The sequence below is a fragment of the Gnatocerus cornutus genome, chromosome 8, assembly GCF_029298725.1.
Source record: "Gnatocerus cornutus isolate USDA-ARS CGAHR chromosome 8, icGnaCorn1.1, whole genome shotgun sequence".
Classification (NCBI taxonomy): domain Eukaryota; kingdom Metazoa; phylum Arthropoda; class Insecta; order Coleoptera; family Tenebrionidae; genus Gnatocerus; species Gnatocerus cornutus.
The window spans coordinates 12988421-13006028 of NC_142240.1; the positions used below are offsets into that span (position 1 = coordinate 12988421).

The window sequence follows — 17608 nt, forward strand, 5'->3', positions numbered from 1 at the left end:
TCTATCTTTTCCATCAATCTTTTGCCCTGGTTTTCAATTTCCTGTTTCCTTTTTAATTAATATCGTGATCGGTTCCTATCATTTCCTACTCGATGTTCGCATTCTTCATTTTCTTTCCGTACCGAATTTCCATGCGTTTTCAACGCAACATGAGCATGCAATGTGACCAAGTGAACGCGACAAACCTAGAGGGGGAGGTGTCCGCCAGCAGCCTTTGCAGAAGGAGAAAGGCCGTTACTGGCCACCAGCAGGTGAGAGGGAAACCGGTGATACAGTTTTTTTTGGATTCTTACAACAAAATTTACTCATTCACAGTCTCAGTGCGTTACCCGGCGTTTGGCGCGATGTTCTTGTAGTTCTGTACCGAGTGGTGACCTTTGACTGCGTCTTGAGATGCGCTGAATCCGGCGCATCCACCATTTTTTCAATGCCATACGTGAAATAAGTTGATAATAGTGCAAAATGAAGTTTTATTGTTTACTAGTTTTTGTTTTTCTTCTCAGCGTCGATGCTCAGAGGAGATCAGTGGTAAGTGGAGATATTTTTTTGTTTCGTTACGTCAGCTTTCACTACTTATTTGGAGGTTTTAGAGAATAATTTTATTATGATAGAGTCAAGTGGCATCACATAAGGAACCTAGTTTTATATAAAAGTGAATTTCTAGTGGAACAATATGACAACTTTCAATTTTGAATCAACTTGTTCGTATTTTCTAATCTTATAATTTCACTTTCAAATGATCAAATGTCAGATTTGAGGTTTTTCATCAAGGTTTTTCCAATCGTCTAGGTCGCAAAACATCAAAAGTGTAACACCTTTATGTAAATAACCCAATAGAATGTGATTTACATAATATCGGTTACGAGTTATTTTAAGGAACCGTATTCAATGAATCGCAAAAAGTACCGCAAAGTTTGACCACTGAAAACGTAACTGAACAACGTAACGTTATTTAAAGAATGATAGACTTGTAGAGACCCCTAATCATTAAAAATTACGTTAATTGGATATTACGTTGCACGACACGTATAGGTAACTTTTACTCTAGAATATTACTTAGAGCGGAAGTTTACCTTGTTACCATATGGTAAAATTGATTCCTAAAGAAGTGATTTCTTTCTTCGAAAGCAGCTGTAACTGATTTATCTTCCGTTTGTCTATTCATCGTGAAATTACTTAATGTACATTTTCCTCGTCAAAAAATTTATTTCAATTAGTCATTGAAGTATTTCTCTTAAGCTTTCAGTTGGTTATTTGAAACTTCACCAGATGACCTTGGTGTAATGTCGTTTAACATGTTTTTGGAAGCGACTTGAATTAATTTTTGCCTCTCTAAAGTACTCAAAGAGACAGTACCTAAATAGAATGAAAGTCAATCGTAATACAAAAGATAGTTACAAGATGACCTTGTGGTACAATTAGGTGTTATAATGGGTGCCAATTTTATCTTACACCTGAATAAATTGGTCGATTGGTTCATTATTGTCTGTAATCTTTATCGGTAATTTGTTTCGATCACTAATTATAGTTTCTGTTGCAATGTAAAGGTCACCAATTATCTGAACAAAACGCTGAAAGGCTGCTTAATTACATTTTTTTAAATTTTATGTTTCCAAGAATCAGATAATGTGGTTTTATTCGTGATTATATTGATAAAACGTGTTAATCCAATCGAAGAGATTAGATTCGAAACTTCTTACAATTTTTGACGCCAAAATTGTTTTAATAAAAAATTAATAAATCGCTGGAATTCTGACAGAATTAAATTTTAAGCCACATGACTGTAAAATTTGCTTATCATGTATTCTTCTGTATTCTCAGATTTATCTATAGATGTTAATTACAATTAATTTTTTAATGGTTGTTTGTTCATACAATAGACAAATCGTAATTGAATATAAATAAATATCTCGACGAATTATGATTTTTCGAAATTTATAAAGACGTAAAGAAAAGTTCAGTCGTTAATACAGAATAAGTTGTTTAAGAGATACGATAGAGCATTGTCAAAGTGAATAGAAACCACAATAAAAGAGAATCTGAAGCATTGAAAACGACTGAATAATCGAAAGGTATTAAAAAACGATCGCCACAAGCATCGATTACAATCGCAACAACCCAACACAAATAAAACATAAGAAAGAAATAATAAAAGCAAATTTTAAGATATAAAAAGCGCAGAAAAGGACATAAAAATCAAAGATCTAAATACACATCGAAAGAAAAAGCAGCTAAAAATCTTGATGAACAAATAAAGAAAGACTGAATAATACAGAAGTTTGTTTTCAGTGAGAGTAAAGATAATGATTTAAATTTAATTTGCAAATATTTAAATGTCCATCACTTTATACTAGTAATAAGAAATTGTCTCAATTTCCTCACTTAGCAGGAATCATATTGATTTGGAAAGTAACTCCAAGCTCGGCTCTATTACATAAACCTACATTTTCTGTATTTCCAAATTTTTGTATAGATAAACCAAACCATAAAATTGACATTATACCCATTTTCCTTGACTTTCAACTTTATTTGCATCCATGCACCTTACATAACAAGATATACGAATTTAGAAACGCTTAAAATCAGACAATAAATTAAACTCGTTGAGCGTGGGATACCTTCAACACTTCGTAGTAATAAAAATTAGTTTCTGCCTAAACGTGAAAACTCTTTATTACCAAATTAGACGGACAACTTTTGTGCTTTCAATTTCAGGTGCACTGTGAATATCATCTACATAACCGGAAGGTGATTAAGAGAAAGTATTCTTTGTATTGTAAATATAATAATATGTTCAATATGTAATTGTCCGTAACATTATTTCACATTTTAATAAACAAATTGACTTTTTCTGAGAGCAAGAAATGCGTTTCATTTCAATGTTTTCGCTCAGAGATTTTGTGGTTGGAGTTGCTAATAACAAATTAAAACCGAGTTTTGGACAATTTTATTTTCCAAGGAACCTTATTGGTACGAAATGTAATTACCTAACTGATTAGAAATTAATTACCAATTAAAGATAAAATAATTCATGGAATGCGGTAATACTTTTACAATTGTGCTCTACTCAAAGATGGGAATTATTAGAAAGAACCTGAAGACCCAAACGAATTAATTATTAAATCTGATGGCCCATCACACGTTTTATTATTACATAAAATTCCGAGCTTCAATCCCGCAGCTTGTAAATTAATCTGAAGAATTGCGACCGCCTGAAGATAGCACGAAATACTCATTAAACAGAAATTAGGCAGTCGAAAATGTCTCGCAGCAGCAACCGTAAAACAGCACAATTTGGCATAATTCGAAAGCTTATTTAATATGCATGCGATAACATTACGATGTAACCCAATTTTTTCCATTAATTTAAACAAACTTTGGAGGATGTAATAAATCGCTTATACGGAAAATGCTGGTTACTTTCTTTGTTTATTTCCGTTGTTTATGATTAGCATTAACACGCATTTTAGTAAATTATTTCACATTTAGCATTTGTAAATTTCTCTTCGTTTCTCCGGAGATTTTTCTGCTGGTGTCGCTTTCTTGGTCGGCAACAAAGCGAATTTTAATATGACTGTTTAAAAACTGGTTACACATTTAGGTTTACATAAATGATTTGAATCTGAAGGACGAATGAAAGGCGGGGTTCGGACTGATACGGATCCAGCAGTTTGTAGCAATATTTGTTAAAATTTTACAGTTGGTTTACTGCTACAATTTAAATATGGATAAATTAACTTTCACTGATTTCATAAATGATGACTTCTGATTTAATTACAAAGAAATGATACGCAACCAGAATTCGGAAGCAGAATCGGAATTTTAGAAAACTTGGTCGTGGGTAAACAAGAAAAAACTTGCCTCTTGAGAAGTAGCTGTTATTGGAAATCACATATCAATAACCGTTGTTTATAATAATTGAAAGGTACTGCATTCTAATTTGCGACCTTGGCTCTAGACTAATTGGCTCAAAGCTGTGAATTTTTTATCGTAATTCCTGGGATTCGTTCATAATCCTGTGTCATTTAAAAGAAAATGAAACAGTGCGTATAACGAGGGTAAAAGTCATATCATTAAAATCTCTTTTCACATTAACTCTATCTATAACTATTGTCGCATCAAAGTTTTCACTTTGAAACCACTCATTGGAACAAAAATGACCATTTTTAGACAAGGCAATGAAGCGTGAAATACCGAATAACACCTTATCTCGCTTTAGAAAATTTTTAAAAACCACTGTTACATTATGCAGGACCGTAGTGTTTAATTAAGCACACGATATAAGTAATTTTTAAACAATAAAGGGCGTTGTCGTGACCGGTTTAATTAAACCCAATTGAAAGCTGGAGTATTTACATAAACACAATCAAAAATTTAATCTTTTAAAGCGACAGATTAACCTATGCAAATCATTTTTAATAGATACAAAATTTGATATTTTGTTGTGTAGCAATGAAACATAAACAAAATGTTGTTGTGAAATGCCAAGCAATGCTGAAAAAAACAAGCACAATGACTAGTCTACAAACAAGAATTTTTACGAACTTGTTGCCAAAATAAGTAGGTAATTAAAAATTGCTAAATTAATTGAAGCGTGTAGGTTCTTGAAATGTCAGTTCAATTAGTATTCTAGTCATATTTACTTATCAAGAGTTGCTGTAAATTTTTGTAGACAAAAAACCAATTAACAGAAATGCTTCTAATGAAGAAAAAAACATAATTAGATTTTAAACACACCCGTAAGATAGACATTATAATATAATTTTTTTAATCTAATTTTGATCAGGGAATTTTCCATTTTGCAATTTTTAGTAGTCGCACGACAAACTTCTTTTAAATAACAGAAAAGTAGTAAATGGTTTAAACTATTAAACTTTATTATGTAACAAAATCCTTATCTTAAGGTAAAGGGAAGTTGTGGCTTTACTCTGTATTTATGTAGACCTGGCAGTAATTTTAACGCAACTTTACGATTATGATTCGATTAATAGAATTTACAAGACGAAAGGTCTCCGGATAATTTTGAAGCGAAGATTACAGACGTTTATTATGGTGTAAAAATGGTTTCACCGTCGGTTTATGGTACAAAATTAACGGTTTTATGGTGTCGTAAGTATAAATGAAAAAGAACTTTTACAAAATAAGAAGATTTGTGCACTTTCAGCAGCAAATGCCCTAGATCTGAAAGGTTCATCAATGATCATCAACTTTTCAAGCATTAGCTCTTTACTAAATGAACCTTTGAAGAAAAATGACTTAAATATCAATTTTGAAATGTTACCTGATGTAATGAAATTAGATGTTATCCTTTAACAAAAATAAATGGCATTCATCTAGACAATTAAAAATGAAAACCGGGTCGTGGATTTTAGTTGTTGACCTTTTACTACACAAAGACAATCGTTTAACAGCTCTATAATATTTTATTCCAAGAATTTTTTATGTATAATTTAAAAGGTGATTTCTGTGATTAAAAACAATGATTTCATTTAAAATCAGATTTCTTGTACCTAGTCTAATCGTTTGGAACTGATTTAATTTAAAACAGTTAACGGTTAACATGGAAATTAACAGACGATAATTTCTTTTGTTTCTCACATTCACTGCTATTTACTACGAGAATTACGCAACTCTTTACAAGTACTTCTTGAACAGATCGAAATGGATTTACATTAAAAGTTGAAATAATTGAATTTTCGTCCGTCGAAATTGATTTTTTAAATCTGAAAAAAAGTAAATTCTTGAATCCAAGATCAAAATCAAAAAAAGTATCTGAAAAAGCGCGAGAAAAACAATGACGCAAACCTCATTTTTCTATCTGTCGTAGTTCTGGAGGTATCGAGCACTAAACATTCCGGAGCTTCAAAATTTTTGCTCTCTGGCGACAACCCAAAACTTCAAACGCTTCTAATTCAGTTATTTGTTGAAGCACGTTAAAAATTTGCACAGTTTTGGATTCTGTGTGAAATTCTGCGTAAAATGAGCGTTAACTTAAATTTGCTTGCAAATAAGCGAGATATCGACCGAAATAGATTCCTTATTAAAAACTGAGTGAGAATCATCTTTCGATCCATCGTAGTTCCGGAGATATGAAACTCTAAAAATTCCGGAAAAAGTATCTACCGAAATAGATTTACATTGTAAATTGGAAATATCAATTTTTTTAATTCGGGATATGTTTATTTTTCACATTCGTTACAACTATGAAAATTGTGTAACTTTTAATTTATCTACATAACAATCTTATTAGTCCGTTTTTATTTAAACAAACGCACGTGTTTATTACATGAGTACATGAACCACATTTCTAAATAATTGCAGTTTTACATGACATGAATTTCTTCTCGTATTTCTTCATTTTCCGCCTAAATTTTAGCAATTCTATTGCCACCTTAATGCTTAATGTATTTCAGTGTAATATGCTCACATTAATAATAATTAGAATTGCAACATTCCTCATAGTCATGCGATTTATTTGACCACTTTAGTCTTTACATTTACATTTAATTAACTTTTATCCATCAGCGCACGTCCTCATAATGGTCATGTTACTTAACTAGTGTAATTTACTCTGCACTACGAACGTGCTCATCCTTGTGTTCGTTTCTTTGAGATATCAAAAATCTGACAGAAAATCAGGCCACTATAAGCGCTTAGAATATAATTTATGGTATTAATAAGAATTTTAAGTTATAACGGGACTTTCACTTTCATTGCTGTCCGAGTTATTAATTTTAATTTATTTATATAATTACACTGGAAGATGCACCAAGGCTTCAGATCCCCATAAATGTAAATGTCGTTTTATGCAGATTCGCACCTACTTGAACTGAGTCATTGCGTCGGTAGTCGAAAAATCTGTTGCCCTTAATTGCACATTTGGTGCTTCCTTGACATTTAATTCCACCCTCAAAAATCAGACGAGATTTGATTTACTTTCGATTTTACCTTGTTATTTTATAAAATTACTCGACTCCATTAATTACGACTGATTTATGAAACTGTGTCCGGCAAGAAAATTGGTTTCCCAACTTGCGAAACTGTCACAGTTTTGAAAAGTTTAATTAAAGTAAACAATTAAGTGGTTGCTTCACATCCGAAAGTCATACTGATCGGTTATCCTGTCCTTTAAATCACTATAAATAAAAGCAAATCATCAATCAGCCGATTTTATGAGTGGCCACAAATGTAGAAAGTGACTTAATTATTCTTAATCTGGTCAATTAAAGGTACGATTATGTAACGTCTTGATAATTTTAATTAAGGAAATTGAATTTTGCATAAAGGTGTTTCAAAAAGCATATCTAGTACTTGCAAAATATCGATAGACGCGGTAACTTTCACGGTGTCTTTGGAGTTTTTAACAAAAAAAGAAGACTTTCACAATTGGAAGCATGTGCGGTAATGTCAATTAAAACTTCAAATGATTACGTGCAAATTGCCGCAATTATAAAACTTGAAAGATGAACCACAATTAGACCATCATTGTTTCACTAGGAACTAGAACTGTGTTGTAATCAGGCGACAAACCCATTGGAAATTCTAGATTATTATCTCAAATGGTATTTAGCTAAGATCCGATTAAAAGGTTAGCTGACTAATCAAGTCCGAATTTTACGACACTAAATTCAGTTTCTTTCCACGCAGTGACTCGATAAGTGGTTGGCGTGGATTTTTAACATTGCCAATTTTATGCTTTCTGGCGAATGATAATAGTATTTGCTCTTTGTTCAAGACACTGCTCTCGAGCACCGAAAAATCCTGTTTTTTGCTCCTCCAATTTATTTCTTCATCATACCGGAATAATAAACAAAACTCGTTGACATTTAAAGGCGGGTACAAGGTAATCTGTCTGTCTTTCACATATGCTCGAGTATTATTTTTTCAATTTGTGGTAGGCACTCATTTGGTAATTTAATTGCACTCACAGAAATAAAAATCCAAGGCTGGTAATCAGCAGAATTAAAATTTTCTTCAAGGTATTCATTACGAGGAAGAATTCGGAAACCGTTACGATAATTAGTCACATAAGGGAAATTGTGGGCGCTTCTCTCCCACTTTCCGACATGGGTGTTGCACCTCCACCCAACCTCTTCCTGATGCGATCTTATACAGAGAGAAAATGCGTGAACTCAATAAATTAACGGTGTAACTTTCTTTTCTATTTGCAACTTATTGAAGGACTCATTGCAACTCTTTGTTAACATGACCTTATTTCAATGGTCAAGTAACAATCCTTGTCGTTGCAGAACTCTGAACTCTTATCTGAAAACGATCCGCAACCCAGATCAGCGAGACGAGGTAGAGCAAGATTTACAGTAACCTCCGACTCTCCGCAACTCGAAGAGTTACCAAGACGCTCTGAACCAATCACTCGTCGACTTGTCTCGAGGAGACGACCGGAAAGTCATGCAGAAATCATTCCTGCGAGAAAATCATACGAAGTTGATGAAGTCGTTGACGAGGTTGCTCCAGACGCGTTCAGAAGGACCAGCAAAACGAAAGTACTGACAGAGACGAAGTATGAGGCGCTAAATGTGCCGCCGTCCAACACTTTATTCCAACCATCGACCACGGAGAACTTTGATGAGATTGTCAGGAGTATCGGTGGTGATTTTCTTGATACGACGTCTTCGTCTATTTCGCTGTCTTCGACTTTACCCGCAAATCTAGAACCTGCTTCATCTGAGATAACTTCGGGTGAATTTACAAGAATTGACAATGAAATTAGTCGTGTGGTAGAAACCACAACGCCGTTGACGACGAGGACGACGCACAGAAGTAATGGAAGGTTCCGAAGTAACAGTAATAGCGCTCCGGCTACAGCTGCTTCTTCGAGGGTCCGTACAAGAGGAAGACCAACGAGACGACCTGAAGAACAGAACTCCGTCGCACCTCCGGCTAGAGTTAGTTATAACAGAGCCTCGAGACGACGACCAGAGGTGAATACTGAAATACGACCAAGCACAGAACAACCAGCGCGTGTTCGGAATGAACCGCGAACCAGAGCTCCTCCTGCGGCTCCTGAAGTTGCCGAACCACCACGGGCACGTCACATCGAACCAAGAACTCGGGCATCACTTGTTGCTTCGGCAGAAACTGTAGAAGTACCTTCGCGGTTGCGTAACGGTCGAAGAATACCAACTGCGAGGAGAGTAGAAGAACCGAAAGTACCAGAAAGAGTTCCCGTTGATCTACCCCAAGCCCGCAGATTTACCAGTAGAAAATCTGTTGATACGACAACTATCAGAAGTCGTTCCAGATCTCGCTCTAGAGAGATCCCTCCAGTTATAGATGAACAAAAACTAGAAGTTCTCCCGTTGTTTGAACGGGAGACAAAAACGGTTCGTCCTGTAAGAAAGTTCGTTTCAAGACGTCGCAACTTGAATTCAGCGGAAGAAGTGGAGACGAGTGCTACTGAGAACGACGTTAAAGTGGCGTCGCAAGCTCCAAAAGAGTCCGTGGTTGTAGAAACTAGAACTGAGGCTACCATCAAAAGAAGAAGTAGAGTTTCGAGTCGTACAACGAAACCAACGGCAAAATCAACGGTCAAAACTTACAAACCAACGGCAAAATCAACGGTCAAAACTTACAAACCATCGACAACGGTTCGTACAACTCGAACAACCACCACTAGTAAACCTATTGTACTTAGCACTAAATCAAACGTCCAGCAAAGTAAACCAAGTAAACCAATAATAAGAGAATCGGTAATTTCGGAAATCACTGAAGTTACTTCAAAGAGAACAATAACCCGAAGTAAACCTGGACGTGCGAAAGTCGAGCTGCCGAAATCGGTTTCTCGAGGAACAAAAAAGTCAGAGGTGAATTCGACAGTTACCAGAAAAGCGAAATCGAATCTCTCAAGTTCGGAAGAAGACATCGAAGAATCAGATAATTATCCCGAGCCATTCAAGGCGTTAATTCAAGCCAAGAAGCAGAAAAAAGTAAGCATTGTTTTACGAATAATAGTAACAATGACCTGGCGATGTTTTAGGAGTCAAGGTCGCCGCAACATCTAACGACTGCATCTCCAGCAGTCACGAAGAGTACCGAGAAGGTCGTGGTCTCTTCGTCTAGTTCAACAACACCAGTTGTAACATCGGAAGCAATTCGACAGGTAAAATGAATGTTATGTTATCAATTGTGTAGTTTAGCCTGACCCTTGCGTTAACGTAACAACTTTTAAAAAGAGAAAGTGGTTTAGTAAAACTAGTTTAATACGAATGAACGCTTGATTAATAAAGTAAGTACTACGTTGCAACAGGTTTTTTATCCCGTCATATTTATTTCTCTTGAAATTAGCTTGAAGACTTCGAAAATGAGTTGGAACCTTCGAAATCCGTGCGACCGACTCCAAGACGCCGATTGTCGCAAAGTACAGAGAAAACCACTCGGTCTCCGCGAAAAAATAAATTTAACAGGTCTACCGCGACTGTTTCGACATCCACGACTCCGGACCATCGATTTCATGCGAAATTTAACAACGAACCAGAAGTCACGAGTAGCAATCCAGTGAAACCAAGTAGGGGTTTCTCGCCGAAACCACCAAGAGGTCTTTACAGTAGCAGAAAAACTAAGGAAAGTTTCATAAAGAACAAAAGTACAACGGCCCAGGTAAAAGTGAAATTGTTTAGACATTAGAATGATAATAAAAATTGCTCTAGATTCCGACTCCGAAAAAATCGAATCGATACAGTTCGAGATATCGCAACGACGCCTCTTCAAGAGGTGCCATTCGAACGAGCACCAATGCTCCGGCTTATTTACCAACCATTCCGACCATTACTCCACCGACGACTTCGGTAAGTTAGTGGATTGACACAATGTGATCCTTGACAAGAAATAGTACACCTTGACTTAAATCACATCATTATTAATCAACTTTTCGCACCCATTCTAACTTTATCTTTGCCTAAGGAATATGTTTGGCCAGAAGAAGAAAATATAGAGTACAATTGGTCTTTCTCACGCTTAAACTGAGAAGTGTCTTCACTGCTTCATCACCTGCTTCCACTCTTCTTCTACATTACTTATAACACTAGATTATATCACAGGTGTGGGTTCTAAGTATCTGTAAGTACATGTACAGATATTTATACTTATCTGGCCCTAACTTATTTCAATCAGTTTTCACCTACCTCTTCTTCATTCCCAGTGAGCTAAGCCAGTAATAAAAGTATAAATATAATACACGTAACTTGTATCATTTCTACTTAAGATAGCTTTAAGAAGAGGTGTACTATTTTATTTTTTTATACATTTATAAACACTACATTTTATAATAAAAGCATCACAAACAGGATTTTTGTTTTTATTTTTCAAGAAGGTATGTAAATACAAGGATTTGCACGCTGTTTGCTGATAATTAACCATGGACCATGGTGTTCCGTCCTATTCCCCAGGGTTTAATCTCGAAACTTTGCAGGTAAAATCATCAGTTGCATACCAAGATAAAGATTTGGGAGTGGAGGTAATCAGTTTCGATGACCCTGTGAATACGGTACCTTCAGCGAATCTCGTTAGCGGAGAATACCTCGCTTCCTCGACTGACAAGCCTAGTCCTTTGGTAAATTGGCTAAACACGCAACAATTCAAAAAAACTGAAAATTTCTTCCTTAAGGTACCGGATTCCCAAACCAAGACTACGGAAAAACCCGTCTCTATAATAGAGAGAATCATAAATTCCATAACAGCCATTTCCACGACTGAAGTTCCCGACTTGACTAGACTAACGACTCCCGCATCAGAAAGTCCAACAAAACAATCGGCCATTCTAAAATTAGCCACGAAAAAATCGACTAAACTTGACAAAACTCAAACCACCCAAAAAATCCCCATCGTGACAGTGACTAGTGAAAAACCTACAACCATCATCGAAAGAATTCTCAGTTCTTTGTCGGCTATCCAAGCTGATAATAGTACGGACACTAAACATTTAAAATCTAAACAAGTAGGTACCAATTTTAATACGATTAGTTTTCCGTCCACCACACCTATCACTAGAGTGACTAAATCTACGCTTACTGCACCAATCAGCACTTCTGTGAATCCTCTGTATTTGTTAGATCAGATTTCCAATGACCAAATTTTGCAAAAACGCACGATAGATAAGTTGTTAGCTCTACTCAACACTTTGACGACGCCAAGTCCACACCCATTAGTTGTTGTTACACCGAAAACCACCAATTATGTACTTGGGAGTAGTGCAAACACTGCAACAACTACCACAACAACAGAACCAACGACGACAACTGAAACCACAACTCAACTGTTTACAAGTCCATCATCAAACGTAGCACTGAACTCAAGAGCTAAGCTGCCGACGGTCAAATACACGACTACCCCAACATACACTACACTGACAACATTTGCACCTACATCAACACCGGAAATTTCGACGGTTTCTGCTGGTGAAGCCGTCACCACAAACCCCGTTCCAACATCAAGTTCACCAACACTTACATCAACTCAAGTTCCAACGAGTACTGGTCGTGATGATTTTTCTAACGACATCGGAGCACTTCCTCTGTTTGTAAGACAACAATTTGAATCTTCAACAAGCTCGGGAGCAGACTCAACAACATCTTCTGTTGATTTTTCGATACCAATCAGCTCCACTTTACCGCCGACAGATTTTAACACTGACACAGAAACAAACTTCGCGTTTCCTTCAACAATACCAGCTTTAGTCAATTTTGAAGTAAGTCCAGGCAGTGTGTCTGTTTTCTCCGCTAATGACATCTCTAATGCTATAACACCTGTCGATATTCCGAGCTCTTCTGTAACAATTTCCGGTAGAGCTAATTCTCCAGAGTCGACAACTCCAAGCACAATTCCCACTCAAACTACTATTTCTGTTGGTACCACAACATCTCAACCTAGTGTGACTCTAGCGAGTCGTGTCGCTGGTACTGATAGTACCGAAAATAACTTATCTGATATGATGACAACTTCAGTGACTCCTAGTGGCACACTATCTTCAGTTACGACGGGTGGTACGACAACACCTCCTGATGAAGCTGGCAGTACCACATTGGCTCCCGGTACTGCCACCACTGTAGTTCCAACTACTGATTCCACTGCCGACAATAACACAACTCAAGACATTTCTTCTAACATCATTGACACAACTGATTCTTCAGTAAAGTCTAATCAAACTAGCACTGTCAGTCCATCGACTAATATCACCACAAAAGCGTCGGGACGTTCTGGGCGTCTTTTGGCTATAGTTGAAGATTCCGTGCAAAATTCAATCGAAACCAATCGAACTAAAGACTACTTCATCTTCGCCGTCTTAAATAACAATACTGTCTTACGCAAGCGACCGAGTAGCTTCCCGAATAAAGAGACACCTTTCCTAATTGTCGGCGTGTACCCTAACAATACTATAGTGAGAAAATTCCCCAATGGTACCCTTGTTCCAATGGAACCTATCATAAGGGTAAGCGGATTCGATACACGCGAAAATCCTCCACCCTTACCGGAAATAACCAGTAACCAAGTAACACCTGACCAGGGCAGCCAACCGGAAAATAAAAATCTTCAAACGGTATTCATTGTCAATAACTTTTGGGTACTTGGGCTTTCGCCGCTTGTTTCATATTCCACAGGTCACCTGATCTCAGCAGTTGTATTTATGTTGTATGTATGTACATACCATAGCTTGTAAGTGTCTTAATTTTGCACGCTTGTGTTGTAGAAAATGCACAACTAACGTAAATAATGGAAGCTCAGGTGACTTAAAAAATAAAGAACTTCCAAACATAGTTCTTTATTTTTTCTGTTCAAGTTTAACAATCACACGCCATTAACTTTACCATCAATGCAGGGTTTGATAAACACAGTCAAATCCTGAAAAAACAAAACCTGTTTTTTGTAGGTTGACCAAAATACAGTACCACCATTCGAAGCAAACCCCTTGTCTATTAGTAGTGTAAATAACGCAACCAATGGAACTACATCCAGTAGTACTGTTCCTTCAGTTCGAGCAAATCCATTATCAGTTAGTAGTCCTAGTAGCACAACAACTGAAAGTAGCACAACTACAAGCACTAGTAGTAGTAGTACCACAGCTCCAGCAACTTCTACAACGCCGGGAACTACAACGTCTAGCACCGCACCCACTGCTACTCTTCCCACTTTGTCGGAAATCTTAAATGGAAGAACAGTCAAAGCTTTTAACAGCATTATAAATATCTCCGATCTTAGTAAAGTCCAGACTCTTGACGTCGATCCAAAGGTAAGATTCTGTTATCGTTTAGGATGTTTAAATTAAGTACTTTTGTTAGACCAATAGAGTGTTAAATACCGACGAGCTAAACTACGAAAAGAATGTAATTTTTCGATGGAAACCAGTGACTACTTCAACGTACACATTTGAAAACGCTGAAGAGGCAAGAATCATTACAATTAACAGACTAAAAGGGCTAATTTATTAGTTCCGGTACAATTAAAAAATGACCTCAAAGCTAAACTGTGTGATCTCAATTAGTAATTATTAATTAGCTTTGTTAATGTTCGAACCATTAAACTTACAATTTAAAATGAATTTCGATAACTTTATCGTTTTTTTAACCGCATAAAATTAGCACTGGACTAAATGACTAGTTATGTAACAACTAATTAGTTTAATCGCAGAATAAATGAGATGGGAAGGTCGTAATCATAATCACTTTCCACCCAATAATTTAACAATTAATTTTATCGTCCCATTATCACTGACTTTGTAATTTTTTCAGAGAAATTTGGTTTCGACAACTTTGCCCTCTCCAACTCTTTCTAACAGAATTTTAGACGAGCCATCAACAACTCCTCCAACAACAACAACAACAACTCAGCAACCAAAAACAACAACTTATGCACCTAGAAGAACTTCAACGCCTTTGTATACGACTACCACGACTTTCTTACCACCTACAACAACGTATTTTCCGACTACAACAATTCCTCCTAGTACTGTTGCTAGTTTTATAAGAACTAGAGGTACAACAGTACTACCACTATCGCAACCAGCTACTTCAACTCTGCGAACAACTACTGGTTTTCCAACAACTACTTTCTTACCACAGTTTTTGACTACTCTGATTTCTACTCTGAGACCAAGGAGGGTTACTACTGAAGCACCGTTTACTATAGTAACGCCGATATCGAACAGCATTCAATCGACTCCAATAGTTGAAATAAATACTCCTGGTGATTTAGTTTCTGCCAGTAGTACTAGACGACCGGTTAGAACGACGTCTGAGCCGCTAACAACTCTACCTGTTAGTACCACTATAAGAAACTCAAGAAGACGTGGTACTCCACCAACAACCACGACAACTGAACCGACGACGACGACAGTTTTTACCACGACAACATTCAGGTCTAGGAATACCAGAGGAAGTACCACTACTGAACCGACAACTACAACTAGCGCTACGAAAAGACTGAGGCAACTGACGGATCAACAAAAGAAAGATCTTCAGACTTTAGCCCAATTGGAGATGGAACAAGCCGCGCTTCTCCGACAACTGTCTTTCTTGACCAATCTGGTAACCCGCCCAAACATTTCTTATTTATTCTAACTCCGCTTTTTTAGAACTTTGCTAATTCGAACGCAAAACCAACAACTGAAAAGAACGAATTGGCCAACAAAGTGATTGCTCTGGCGGTTGAACGCGATAAGGAGAGACAGAAGACCACGACTCCTCCTCCTGAAGAAACAAACCGTCAAGCTAAGAAGATATCCGCGGAGAATCCACATAACATTGAAGATCTTTTGAAGCAGCTCAGTATTGCAACTCCTTCAACTATCACGTCGGAGTATGGTAAAAGCGACGATGCCATCATCGCCGCGCTACTTAAAGAACAGGGAATTGGTCCCACCACCCCGAAAGTTCTTGAAGATGTGTATAGTTTGACCACGACGACTAAGAAACCCAAGACTACGACAAGACGACCGGGTCCTCTCATGTCAAGTCTGAATTGGCTTCTGAATGTTTTGGCTCCTCCAACGACGAAGCGACCAAAGCCTAAAACTAAGTCTAAACCGAAACCTAAACCTAAACCTAAATCCACGGAAAGTCATGATGAGCTGTTGACACATCAACCCACGCATTTAACTCCAGTTGTGACACCACCGCCACGTCAAAATATTGTTAGTTCTTTGTCGCAACGAGACATCCAGAAGTTGATCAAACAATTAGAGACTATCCAGAAAGATCCCAATAATTCGAAAGAGTTGGATTTTTCATCGATCAAGAGTCTCCAGAGTTTGATAAACTCTGAAGAAGGAGTCAAAGTAACGTCGTCAGGAAATTCTGGAACGACCTCGAGAGAAACTACTCCCATGACAACTTCCAAGAGGAAGGGTAAGAGTAAGAGTAGAGTCGCAAAATCCACCACGGCGATCCCTCTAAGTGTCAGCAACAGTATTGCTGAAGAAGATTTTACCACGACAACCAAACCGAGAGTCACTTTACCACCAGTTCGATTGCGACCAATTCCTGGTATTGAAGATGATGGTACCATGGTTCGTGGACAACTCGTCTCTGCCGCAGTAAATGTGACAAGAGCCATATCTTCGTTTTTGGGAACTGCATTGCAGGTAGGCATCGAACTCGGAGCGTTTTTTACGACACATTGACAATTATGACAATTATGTTTACAGGATGCAGCTCAACAGTTTACAAGACTCTTTGCGAGTGGTTCCTCAAATTTGAGAAATTATTTCGGTTCTAGTTCTGTGTTATCAAATTTATCAAACGTTAGCGCGACTAGTTAGGATATTAAATTACAGAATGGTAAATTTCGCAGCATGCGCACGAAAAATAACTCATTCATTGACTTACAATCATTGCATGTCTGTGATCATCTCTTGTAGTAAGAAGAGCAAATCTCTGGAATGCTATACTTTACTCTTTGTTTTTCTTACGTTGTTCGCTCCAAGGATATTCGCATCTCTTCTGTGACCTATTTTCTTTGACTGAACCTTGGAGCAACAAATTCCATTCTAATTTCATTGTAATATTGATATAAAACCGTATTTTTATGATTGATTGTTTTATAGGGTGCTGCTACTTCATTCCAATCCTTGGTCGGTACCGGATCTCGCATGGTAGGATCTCTGATGCAAGTCTCCTCAAACACTTCTTCAAGACCAGGATGAAGATTATGTGCTATAATTTAACTGTTACTTATTTATTGTATTAATTTGCATTTAAGTTTTTCACTTTATTTGTTACATCGCACGAAAGACAATGCTAGATGGGAATGTTAATAGTCAATTGAAACGACGTGATAAATTTTCCTATTGTTTTTATTTTGTTGTAGTTAAGTTTAGTCATAATTTTAGGCGACCAGCTGATGAAAAATACTCCAAAAATTTATTTTATTTTCGCTTCTGTGTATATAAGTCTTGTAAATTATTGTTATTTTTATTGTAGCCCCGTAACTGCATTTTAACATTACCTTGTAAATATCTTAATAATAAATAATAAAAAGGAGTAGTAAAAAATTGCTTCATTTTCCATCCTCGAGCTCTGAAATGAAGGAAACTGTTCATGTAATCTTTACAAACAGTTTTTTATGGAGATTAAAACTAGCAATAGGTTTGCGGTTTTTT

General features: G+C 36.8%; 1 protein-coding gene across 5 annotated transcripts; it reads left to right on the forward strand.

Annotated features, from left to right (window-relative positions):
• Nucleotides 1–374: 374 nt before the first annotated feature.
• On the forward strand, nucleotides 375–17500 carry LOC148169967 (uncharacterized). 5 transcript variants are annotated; one of them, XM_088044064.1, is made up of 13 exons: nucleotides 375–528; nucleotides 8250–9947; nucleotides 9998–10120; nucleotides 10306–10617; nucleotides 10668–10805; nucleotides 11429–11569; nucleotides 11624–13552; nucleotides 13883–14242; nucleotides 14292–14396; nucleotides 14742–15536; nucleotides 15584–16591; nucleotides 16655–16787; nucleotides 17054–17144. In XM_088044064.1, the coding sequence occupies exons 1-12, from the start codon at nucleotides 463–465 to the stop codon at nucleotides 16766–16768; spliced, it is 6789 nt and encodes a 2262-aa protein (XP_087900190.1). In that variant the 5' UTR covers nucleotides 375–462; the 3' UTR covers nucleotides 16769–16787; nucleotides 17054–17144. The 5 variants fall into 5 exon arrangements, with proteins under 5 accessions (XP_087900190.1, XP_087900194.1, XP_087900195.1 ...); XM_088044068.1 differs by having other exon boundaries at nucleotides 11624–13444; XM_088044069.1 differs by having other exon boundaries at nucleotides 11624–12703.
• Nucleotides 17501–17608: the final 108 nt, after the last annotated feature.

What these genes read in the sequence shown, in the direction of transcription:
- LOC148169967 (XM_088044064.1), top strand. Translation starts at nt 463, where the DNA reads ATGAAGTTTTATTGTTTACTAGTTTTTGTTTTTCTTCTCAGCGTCGAT. An exon ending in ACAAAAGTACAACGGCCCAG is followed by an intron (nt 10,618 to 10,667) that starts GTAAAAGTGAAA and finishes AAATTGCTCTAG; the next exon opens with ATTCCGACTCCGAAAAAATC. An exon ending in TTACTCCACCGACGACTTCG is followed by an intron (nt 10,806 to 11,428) that starts GTAAGTTAGTGG and finishes GAAACTTTGCAG; the next exon opens with GTAAAATCATCAGTTGCATA.